Here is a 12,699-nt window from a genome sequence, read left to right on the forward strand (position 1 = left end):
ATAGGTGTGACATTACCACTCTGTGATTGGGCTACTGTGTTGACTCCTCATGCTGTTTTACATCACCACTTTGTCACTGGGCCACTGTGTTGACTCCTCATGCTGTTGCCACCCTCCCTACTCTGTGACTGGGCCACTGTGTTGGCTCCTCATGCTGTTGCCACCATCCCCACTCTGTGACTGGGCTACAGTGTTGACTCCTCATGCTGTTTTACCTCACCACTTTGTCACTGGGCCACTGTGTTGTCTCCTCATGCTGTTGCCACCCTCCCTACTCTGTGACTAGGCCACTGTGTTGGCTCCTCATGCTATTGCCACCCTCCCCACTCTGTTACTGGGCCACTGTGTTGACTCCTCATGCTGTTGCCACCTCACCACTCAGTGAGTGGGCCACTGTGCTGACTCCTCATGCGGTTGTCACCTTACCACTCTGTGACTGGGCCACTTTGTTGACTCCTCATGTTGTTGCTACCTCACCAATGTGTTATTGGGCCACTGTGTTGACTCCTCATGTTGTTGTCACCTCACCACTCTGTGACTGGACCACTGTGTTGACTCCTCATGCTGTTGCCACTCTCACCACTCTGTGACTAGGCCACTGTGTTTAACCCTTATGCTGTTTTACCTCACCACTTTGTCACTGGGCCACTGTGTTAACTCCTCATGATGTTGCCACTCTCCCTACTCTGTGACTGGGCAACTCTGTTGACTCCTCATGTTGTTGTCACCTCACCACTCTGTGACTGGGCCACTGTGTTGACTCCTCATTCTGTTACCACCCTCACTACTCTGTGACTGGGCCACTGTGTTGACTCCTCATGCTGTTGCCACCTAACCACTCTGTCACTGGGCCACTGCGTTGACTCCTCATGCTGTTGCCACCCTCACCACTCTGTGACTAGGCCACTGTGTTGACTCCTCATGCTGTTTTACCTCACCACTTTGTCACTGGGCCACTGTGTTGACTCCTCATGCTGTTGCCACACTCCCTACTCTGTGACTGGGCCACTGTGTTGACTCCTCATGCTGTTGCCACCTCACCACTCTGTGATTGGGCCACTGTGCTGACTCCTCATACGGTTGCCTCCTTACCACTATGTCACTGGGCCACTTTGTTGACTCCTCATGTTATTGCCACCTCACCAATCTGTGACTAGGCCACTGTGTTGACTCCTTATGCTGTTGCCACCCTCAGCACTCTGTAACTGGGCCACTGTGTTGGCTCCTCATGCTGTTACCACCCTCCCTACTCTGTGACTGGACCACTGTGTTGACTCCTCATGTTGTTGTCACCTCACCACTCTGTGACTGGGCCACTGTGTTGACTCCTCATGCTGTTGCCACCCTCACCACTCTGTGACTGGGCCACTTCGTTGACTCCTCATGCTGTTACCACCCTCACCACTCTGTGACTGGGCCACAATTGTCTGTGTCTGGCCTTTTTGACATCACCATTTATTTTACCCTCCTTCTTAGAAGGATGGAAAAATGAGAAACATGACAGATCCTGTCTTTGGAGCATCTGTAAGGCCTGTATCACACAGTCAGTATTTTGCATCAGGATTGGCTCATGATTTGGAAGCCAAAAGCAGGAGTGGGTATAAAACACAGAATACATGCAAATATAAATCTCTCCTCTTATCGCCTCTTCCCACAATCTCCTCCAGGATTCCTCCCGTGCATCCCCCATACTCTGGAACTCGCTGCCCCAACATATCAGACTCTCACCGACAGTGGAATCCTTCAAAAGAAACCTGAAAACCCACCTCTTCAGACAAGCCTACAACCAGTGACCCTGCTGCCTCTATACCGCCATGACCAGCTTCACCCGCACCCACTGTGTCCTTCTCCCATACCATGTAGATTGTAAGCCTCGCGGGCAGGGCCCTATCCTTCTGTACCAGTCTGTAACTCGTCTTGTTTATGATTAGTGCAATTGTCTGTATTATGTGTGTGCACCGCTTATCATATGTACAGCGCTATGGAAGGAATGTGCACCGCTTATCATATGTACAGCGCCAGGGAAGGAATGGCGCTATAATAATAAATAATAATAAATAAAATAATAATATTTCATTCACGTGTCATCTCTGTTTTGGATCCACTCCTGTTTTATTTATTTTTTGCCTTAGCAATACTGATGGACTGTTGACCAATATAGATGACCTTGTGGTTTGCCCAGCGGTCGTTTCGCGGCGAACTTTGCGTGTTTGCGATTCGCTGAACATGCGAACATATGGAGATATTCGCGCCCGCCATATTCTTTTACATTGGGAAGAACTTTGACCCATGACACGTCCATCAGGTGGTACAGGACGGCCAGTGGAGACGTTTCAGCACATGGACACCCCCCCTACCCTCAGCACATGGACACCCCCCCTACCCTATAAATAAACCGGATCTGGCCGCCATTTTACATTCAGTCTTTGCCTGTGTAGGGAGAGGTCGCTGTGTGGAGCAGGACAGGCTGCTAGGGACCCCAAACGCCGGCTAATAGGGCCACAAAAGTCCTTGTAAGGACCGGTATAGGTGCTATCGATAGGTGTGATACACAGAGGGTGCGATATACTTATAATAGACTTTTATAATGAGTCAAAAACACATAGATCTATATAGTGATCACCTGGAATCCGCATTTTCGGATCCGCCCTTCCGCATTTGTGCTTCTGTTTCCACAAAAAAATAGAACATGTCCTATTCCTGTCGGCAGCTGCAGACAAGATGAGGCATTTTCTATTACAGTGCCGGCGATGTGCGGGCCACAAATTGCGGAATGCACATCGCCGGTGTCCGTGTTTTGCGGCTCTGCCAAACACTTACGGACGTGTGAATGGACCCTCATAGTAACATTATTACAGGTTACGTTTTATCTTCATGTCCATTCTGATGGATCGCCTTCCGTGTACAGTGTTATAATATACCTTCTATGTTAGACGGTATATTATAGCGCAGTCGTGTGCGGTTCTGCTGCGATACTGCAGGTATGTAGAGGGACAAGCGTTACTGGGACAAATCATTTCTACTGGTGTGATATACCAGTCGCCCCAAAAAACTGATTGAAGCGGGGTGTTAGATACCAATGTACTTTCTTTATAGTGCATTTGCGCATGCGCGTACGCAAAAATTATATTGCCGATATTTCGCATTGAAAAAAATTATGAATGGAGATCGCAAGTTGGAATAACACATGAGGTGTCGCTGTCCGTGTTGTGGGACGATCTCTGCGCTTCTGCAAATATCAGCTGTAGGTTTGTCAGGTTCGCCTGCCATTAAAATGAATGGGACCCGACGCAAACTTGCGGTTCGCGAACATTTGATCGCGTTTGCGAACCGTCCCGGCAGATGTTCGTCCATCACTACTGAGCAAATGCTGACCGAGTGAAAAGGCATTCTCAAAAGACAGGATCCGTTTTTTTGGGGTTGTTCTTCTGATGGATGAGAAGAAGGGCAAAATAATCAGTGACGTCCACACACAACCTTACCGCTGACCCCCTCTCCGCTCTGTCGGGGGCTCCACTTGTATAAGGGGTTAATAGAACAGGTTCTGTAGACATCTACGTGGAATCGGCTGACAGCGGTGTCACAGGAGTGCGCTCTCACTCTATAGTAGGATCTTGGGCCTCGGCACGGTTCTTCATACATCGACCTGTAAGGCTGAGGTCACACTGGAGTCACTGGCCCCGTAACTGACCAATAAGGGCAGCGATTCTAAGAGCGACGCCTGTCCGAATCTGTTTAGAATTATGCGAAGCCCCAACTAAGCTAACAACACAGGCCCTAAGAGAGTCCGTCCTTCTCAGGTGCAGGTCCCTGGTAGGACTTGCGACATGCATGTGGAGGCACCTGTGGTGCAGAAGTAGGGACATCCGCCAATCTGGTAGAGATATGGTGGGAACATCCAGGAAGAGTGCTAAGTCCTCAGCAGGGAATGGAGAGCGAAGGTGGTTCCGTTTTTGCGGACGATGAGATGGGTGGCCTCATCTCTATGTAACCCCAGCTTCCATGACAGTCTGTAAAAGAGGCTTAGCAATACGCCTCATTGTCCGCCAGTAGGTGGATCTGCGTACCAGCACATGAAGTGGGACCTTGTCTCCGGCCTGCTGCTGCAACATCTCCTCTTTCTCCCTGAAACAATATACTCCACAGAGCAGGTCTCTGGGGGCGTCTGAGGCCCAGGACATCATGGACTCCATCCAACTCAATCAGGAAAGGAGGGTAGTGAAGATAGTGGTCACAGGTACATTTTCCGGAATCTCGCGCAGTTTAATATTGTTAGGACGACCTCTATTTTCCTGGTCATCCAGTGGAAGCAGCTTGTGTTTATTCATGGTGTGCTGCAGGGCAAGGGTCTCAAGGTCCAGAATCCAAGGTAGAGAGGATTTGCACCAGAGAGGTCAGCTGAGTAGAAAATCTAGCAAGGTCTATCTTCATGGATGATGCAACGACGGCTTCCTGTTTAGACCGACCCTCGGTAGAATGGCTTCCAAGTCCTTTTAGTGGATCGGTTACTGAGAAGTGACCAGGAATCCTTACGTTTTGGCCACTTACAACATCTGCTGAGTGAGGATGGAGCAGAGGAGGGGTCTCTGAGGCATCGGAGAGGGCAGGGGTTTGAAAGCTAGCCGGCGGAAGTCCAGCATAGCTGTGGGCCTGCTCTCAGAGCCAGGGACTAACTCCTGTGCATTAGGGGAGAGCGAGCGTGACAGGGCCGCAGTCTGTGGTGTCCAATACGTGGTCCGGTGAGGCAGTCTGACAGTTCTAGTGGGGGAGCACTCACCGGACCCGGTATAGATGGAGGGGTCTCTGCTGCCATTGGTCTGGCTTGTGATGCCAGAGACAGGAGCACCAGTGCTGGTCCAGCAGGAGCGGGAGAGACTGTGCGGGCTGCAGACGCCATGCTCCGTGTAAGGCCGAGGCCTGCAGCTCAGGGAGCCGCCGCAAGGTCTCTGATTCCATAGCGGGTCGCGGCAGTGCTGAAGATGGGATGAAATACCGAGCAATTCGTGGTTCCGGAGCCATAAAAGTGGATGCCCGCTGCCCTGATCGCCTAACTGTCCTCTCTGGGGCCGGTAATCTGAGATAGGTCTGCGGTTGGGGAGGAGAGTAAAGGCCCAGGGTCCGGCCAACTCTGCGGGGACTCAGGCGGCCCCCGCTTATCTATCTCTGTCTCCGTCGCCCTCCTTTTCTCCACGTCTTTCTCTCTCGTGGTGCTATAGGGCGGTATTCCTGCTACGATGATGTTTTGCAGTTTGTTGCCTGTTCTTTGTTACTATGGGGAGAAGCCGGCTTAGGTGGGACACGTGCTACTAGAAGGATGATGGAGTCAAGGACCCTCTAACCCTTCATTCCTAATCTGTTTAAGGGCAGTTACAGGAGCCGGCGGGCAGTCTCTGGTCCTCACAGGGGCCCCAGGGAGCTGCTGCCACCTCCACACTAGACATGACTGAAGGCGTGTGATGGGGTTGAGAGGGGACATGTCCAGGGCAGTCACTGTTTGCTCCTGGAGTGTGCCCGCTGATTGGCTGTGCAGGGGGTGTGACACTGTGTGCCTTCTGGGAAGCGGTGCAGCTGGATGTTACGGGGGTGTCAGGCCCGTCTGGGCAGGGATTGGCAGGGTGTAATCAGCCTGTGCTGACGCTGCAGACACAGAGACTGCCAGACACATGCTGTGTAACCCACAGGAGTAAGGTGTCACTTATAGCTCAGGTAAGTACAATGGTGGACAGCGTGTACAGGACGCGGTCCCTCGGAGTGGCAGCTGAAGGCCTTCCAGATCAGTACGCTGATGGGCAAGCAGCTCGAGTCTGGCATTACTACATTGGAGACAAGAGAGGCCGCACAGATGAGTATCGCACATGGATCCTGTCCCTGCTGCACACACACAACTGCCGGACGGTGCTGGATGTCGCCTGTGGCACTGGGTGAGCACGGTGAGAACAGACGAGGTAGAGGGAGATCATACCCTGAGACATCCTCCATACAGCAGAACAGAAACATACACATCTGGTGCTAGAGCCGCCCGGATATAGTGCTCTATCATCCTGTACTATAAGTGATATAGCACTCTATCACCCTGCACTATCAGTAATGTACTGCTCTATCATCCTGTACTATCAGTAATGTACTGCTCTATAATCCTGTACTATCAGTAATATACTGCTCTGTCATCCTGTACTATCAGTAATGTACTGCTCTATCATCCTGTACAATCCGTAATGTACTGCTCTATCATCCTGTACTATCAGTAATGTACTGCTCTATTATCCTGTACTATCAGTAATATAGTGCTCTATCATCCTGTACAATCAGTAATGTACTGCTCTATAATCCTGTACTATCAGTAATATAGTGCTCTATCATCCTGTACTATCAGTAATATAGTGCTCTATCATCCTGTACTATCAGTGATATAGCACTCTATCACCCTGTACTATCAGTAATGTACTGCTCTATCATCCTGTACTATCAGTAATGTACTGCTCTATCATCCTGTACTATCAGTGATATAGTGCTCTATCATCCTGTACTATCAGTAATGTACTGCTCTATCATCCTGTACAATCAGTAATGTACTGCTCTATAATCCTGTACTATCAGTAATATAGTGCTCTATCATCCTGTACTATCAGTAATGTACTGCTCTATCATCCTGTACTATCAGTAATATAGTGCTCTATCATCCTGTACTATCAGTGATATAGCACAATATCACCCTGCACTATCAGTAATGTACTGCTCTATAATCCTGTGCTATCAGTAATATAGTGCTCTATCATCCTGTACTATCAGTAATGTACTGCTCTATCATCCTGTACTATCAGTAATATAGTGCTCTATCATCCTGTACTATCAGTAATTTAGCCATCTATCACACTGCAATATCAGTAATGTACTGCTCTATCATCCTGTACTATCAGTAATATAGTGCTCAATCATCCTGTACTATCAGTAATATAGCGCTCGATCACCCTGCACTATCAGTAATGTACTGCTCTATCATCCTGTACTATCAGTAATGTACTGCTCTATCATCCTGCTCTATGATCCTGTACTATCAGTAATATATAGCACTCTATCACCCTGTACTATCAGTAATGTACTGCTCTATCATCCTGTACTATCAGTAATATAGTGCTCTTTCATCCTGTACTATCAGTAATATAGTGCTCTATCATCCTGTACTATCAGTAATATAGCACTCTATCGCCCTGCACTATCAGTAATGTACTGCTCTATCATCCTGTACTATCAGTAATGTACTGCTCTATCATCCTGTACTATCAGTAATGTACTGCTCTAGCATCCTGTACTATCAGTGATATAGTGCTCTATCATCCTGTACTATCAGTAATGTACTGCTCTATCATCCTGTACAATCAGTAATGTACTGCTCTATAATCCTGTACTATCAGTAATATAGTGCTCTATCATCCTGTACTATCAGTAATGTACTGCTCTATCATCCTGTACTATCAGTAATATAGTGCTCTATCATCCTGTACTATCAGTGATATAGCACTCTATCACCCTGCACTATCAGTAATGTACTGCTCTATAATCCTGTGCTATCAGTAATATAGTGCTCTATCATCCTGTGCTATCAGTAATGTACTGCTATATCATCCTGTACTATCAGTAATATAGTGCTCTATCATCCTGTACTATCAGTAATTTAGCCATCTATCACACTGCAATATCAGTAATGTACTGCTCTATCATCCTGTACTATCAGTAATATAGTGCTCAATCATCCTGTACTATCAGTAATATAGCGCTCGATCACCCTGCACTATCAGTAATGTACTGCTCTATCATCCTGTACTATCAGTAATGTACTGCTCTATCATCCTGCTCTATGATCCTGTGCTATCAGTAATATATAGCACTCTATCACCCTGTACTATCAGTAATGTACTGCTCTATCATCCTGTACTATCAGTAATATAGTGCTCTATCATCCTGTACTATCAGTAATATAGTGCTCTATCATCCTGTACTATCAGTAATATAGCACTCTATCGCCCTGCACTATCAGTAATGTACTGCTCTATCATCCTGTACTATCAGTAATGTACTGCTCTATCATCCTGTACTATCAGTAATGTACTGCTCTATCATCCTGCTCTATGATCCTGTACTATCAGTAATATATAGCACTCTATCACCCTGTACTATCAGTAATGTACTGCTCTATCATCCTGTACTATCAGTAATATAGTGCTCTATCATCCTGTACTATCAGTAATATAGTGCTCTATCATCCTGTACTATCAGTAATATAGCACTCTATCGCCCTGCACTATTAGTAATGTACTGCTCTATCATCCTGTACTATCAGTAATGTACTGCTCTATCATCCTGTACTATCAGTAATGTACTGCTCTATCATCCCGTACTTTCAGTAATGTACTGTTCTATCATCCTGTACTATCAGTAATATAGTGCTCTATCATCCTGTACTGTCAGTAATATAGTGCTCTATCATCCTGTACTATCAGTAATGTACTGTTCTACCATCCTGTACTATCAGTAATATAGTGGTGTATCGTCCTGTACTATCAGTAATGTACTGCTCTATCATCCTGTACTATCAGTAATGTACTGCTCTATGATCCTGTACTATCAGTAATGTACTGCTCTATCATCCTGTACTATCAGTAATGTACTGCTCTATGATCCTGTACTATCAGTAAAATAGCGCTCTATCATCCTGTACTATCAGTAATATAGTGCTCTATCATCCTGTACTAGCAGTAATGTACTTCTCTATCATCCTGTACTACCAGCAATGTAGTGCGCTATCATCCTGTACTATCAGTAATATACTGCTCTATCATCCTGTACTATCAGTAATCTACTGCTATAATTCTGTACTATCAGTAATATACTGCTCTATCATCCTGTACTATCAGTAATACAGTGCTCTATCATCCTGCACTATAAGTAGTATACTGCTCTATCATCCTGTACTATTAGTAATGTACTGCTCTATCATCCAGTACTATCAGTAATATACTGCTATCATCCTGTACTATCAGTAATATACTGCTCTATCATCCTGTACTATCAGTAATGTACTGCTCTATCATCCAGTACTATCAGTAATATACTGCTATCATCCTGTACTAACAGTAAAATAGCGCTCTATCATCCGGTACTATCAGTAATATAGTGCTCTATCATCCTGTACTAGCAGTAATGTACTGCTCTATCATCCTGTACTACCAGCAATGTAGTGCTCTATCATCCTGTACTATCAGTAATATACTGCTCTATCATCCTGTACTATCAGTAATCTACTGCTATAATTCTGTACTATCAGTAATATACTGCTCTATCATCCTGTACTATCAGTAATACAGTGCTCTATCATCCTGCACTATACGTAGTATACTGCTCTATCATCCTGTACTATTAGTAATGTACTGCTCTATCATCCTGTACTAGCAGTAATGTACTGCTCTATCATCCGGTACTATCAATAATATAGTGCTCTATCATCCTGTACTATCAGTAATGTAATGCTTTATCATCCTGTACTATCAGTAATGTACTGCTCTATCATCCTGTGCTATCAGTAATGTACTGCTCTATCATCCTGTACTATCAGTAATATAGCACTCTATCACAATGTACTATCAGTAATATAGTGCTCCATCATCCTGTACTATCAGTAAAATACTGCTCTATCATCCTGTACTATCAGTAAAATAATATCCTGTACTATCAGTAAAATAGTGCTCTATTATCATGTACTATCAGTAATATAATGCTCTATCATTCTGTACTATCAGTAATGTACTGCTCTATCACCCTGTACTATCAGTAATGTACTGCTCTATCACCCTGTACTATCAGTAATATAGCGCTCTATCATCCTGTACTATCAGTAATATAGTGCTCTATCATCCTGTACTATCAGTAATGTACTGCTCTATCATCCTGTACTACCAGCAATGTAGTGCTCTATTATCCTGTACTATCAGTAATATACTGCTCTATCATCCTGTACTATCAGTAATCTACTGCTATAATTCTGTACTATCAGTAATATACTGCTCTATCATCCTGTACTATCAGTAATGTACTGCTCTATCATCCTGTACTATCAGTAATGTACTGTTCTATCATCCTGTACTATCAGTAATGTACCGCTCTATCATCCTGTACTATCAGTAATGTACTGCTCTATCATCCTGTACTATCAATAATATAGTGCTCTATCATCCTGTACTATCAGTAATGTAATGCTTTATCATCCTGTACTATCAGTAATGTACTGCTCTATCATCCTGTACTATCAGTAATGTACTGTTCTATCATCCTGTACTATCAGTAATGTGCTGCTCTATCATCCTGTACTATCAGTAATGTGCAGCTCTATCACCCTGTACTATCAGTAATATAGTGCTCTATCATCCTGTACTATCAGTAATATAGTGCGCAATCACCCTGTACTATCAGTAATATAGTGCTCTATCATCCTGTACTATCAGTAATATAGTGCTCTATCATCCTGTACTATCAGTAATATAGTGCTCTATCATCCTGTACTATCAGTAATGTGCAGCTCTATTACCCTGTACTATCAGTAATATAGTGCTCTATCATCCTGTACTATCAGTAATATAGTGCGCAATCACCCTGTACTATCAGTAATATAGCACTCTATCATCCTGTACTATTAATAGTACAGTCGTGGCCAAAAGTTCTGAGAATGACACAAATCTTAGTCTTCACAGAGTTTGCTGCTAAACTGCTGTTAGATCTGTGTCTCAGTTGTTTCTGTGATGCAGTGAAATATAATTACTCGCACTTCATACGTTTCAGAGGCTTTTATCGACAATTACAGGACATTTATGCAGAGTCAGTATTTGCAGTGTTGGCCCTTCTTTTTCAGGACCTCTGCAATCCGACTGCGCATGCTCTCAATCACCTTCTGGGGAGTTTCCAGGCCATGGACCCAAAATGTCAGCGTTTTGGTCCCCGAGCCACTTAGTTATCACTTTTGCCTTATGGCACGGGGCTCCATCGTGCTGGAAAATGCATTGTTCGTCACCCAACTGTTGTTGGAAGAAGTTGCTGTTGGAGGGTGTTTTGGTGCCATTCTTTATTCATGGCTGTGTTTTTGGGCAGAATTGTGAGTGAGCCCACTCCCTTGGATGAGAAGCAACCCCACACATGAATGGTCTCAGGATGCTTTACTGGTGGCATGACACAGGACTGATGGTAGCGCTCACCTTTTCTTCTCCGGACAAGCCTTTTTCCTGATGCCCCAAACAATCGGAAAGAGGCTTCATCGGAGAAGATGACTTTGCCCCAGTCCTCAGCCGTCCATTCACTATATTTTCTGCAGAAGATCAATCTGTCCCTGGTGTTTTTTTTGGAGAGAAGTGGCTTCTTCGCTGCCCTTCTTGACACCAGGCCATCTTCCAAAAGTCTTCGCCTCACTGTGCGTGCAGATGCGCTCACACCTGCCTGCTGCCATTCCTGAGCAAGCGCTGCACTGGTGGCACTCCGACCCCGCAGCTGAATCCTCTTTAGGAGACAATCCTGGCGCTTGCTGGACTTTCTTGGACGCCCTGAAGCCTTCTTAACAAGAATTGAACCTCTTTCCTTGAAGTTCTTGATGATCCTATAAATTGTTGATTGAGGTGCAATCTTAGTAGCCACAATATCCTTGCCTTGTTATCACTATAGCTAGAAGCACTCTGCTTGTTATCATCACTATATCTAGGAGCACTCTGCTTGTTATCACTATATCTAGGAGCACTCTGCTTGTCATCACTATATCTAGGAGCACTCTACTTGTTATCATCACTATATCTAGGAGCACTCTACTTGTTATCATCACTATATCTAGGAGCACTCTACTTGTTAATATCACTATATCTAGGAGCACTCTACTTGTTATCATCACTGTATCTAGGAGCACTCTGCTTGTTATCATCACTATATCTAGGAGCACTCTACTTGTTAATATCACTATATCTAGGAGCACTCTACTTGTTATCATCACTATATCTAGGAGCACTCTACTTGTTATCATCACTATATCTAGGAGCACTCTACTTGTTATCATCACTATATCTAGGAGCACTCTACTTGTTATCATCACTATATCTAGGAGCACTCTACTTGTTAATATCACTATATCTAGGAGCACTCTACTTGTTATCATCACTATGTCTAGGAGCACTCTGCTTGTTATCATCACTATATTTAGGAGCACTCTGCTTGTTATCAGCACTATATCTAGGAGCACTCTACTTGTTATCATCACTATATCTAGGAGCACTCTGCTTGTTATCACTATATCTAGTAGCACTCTACTTGTTATCATCACTATATCTAGGAGCACTCTATTTGTTAATATCACTATATCTAGGAGCACTCTACTTGTTATCATCACTATATCTAGGAGCACTCTACTTGTTATCATCACTATATCTAGTAGCACTTTACTTGTTATCATCACTATATCTAGGAGCACTCTACTTGTTATTATCACTATATCTAGGAGCACTCCTACTTGTTAATATCACTATATCTAGGAGCACTCTACTTGTTATCATCACTTTATCTAGGAGCACTCTACTTGTTAATATCACTATATCTAGGAGCACTCTACTTGTTATCATCACTATATCTTGGAGCACTCTACTTGTTATCATCACTATATCTAGTAGCACTCTACTT

General features: G+C 44.6%; 1 protein-coding gene across 1 annotated transcript in view; it reads left to right on the plus strand.

The window, feature by feature from the left end:
- Positions 1-5,569: 5,569 nt before the first annotated feature.
- LOC122923284 (glycine N-methyltransferase-like) overlaps positions 5,570-12,699 on the plus strand; it is a 52,227-nt gene continuing 45,097 nt past the window's right edge. The window contains exon 1 of the mRNA XM_044274067.1: positions 5,570-5,921. Coding sequence (XP_044130002.1) covers positions 5,716-5,921 — 206 coding nt within the window. The 5' untranslated portion in view covers positions 5,570-5,715. The remainder of the gene's footprint in view (positions 5,922-12,699) is intronic.

This window comes from Bufo gargarizans, unplaced genomic scaffold (genome assembly GCF_014858855.1).
Source record: "Bufo gargarizans isolate SCDJY-AF-19 unplaced genomic scaffold, ASM1485885v1 original_scaffold_1447_pilon, whole genome shotgun sequence".
Lineage (NCBI taxonomy): Eukaryota > Metazoa > Chordata > Amphibia > Anura > Bufonidae > Bufo > Bufo gargarizans.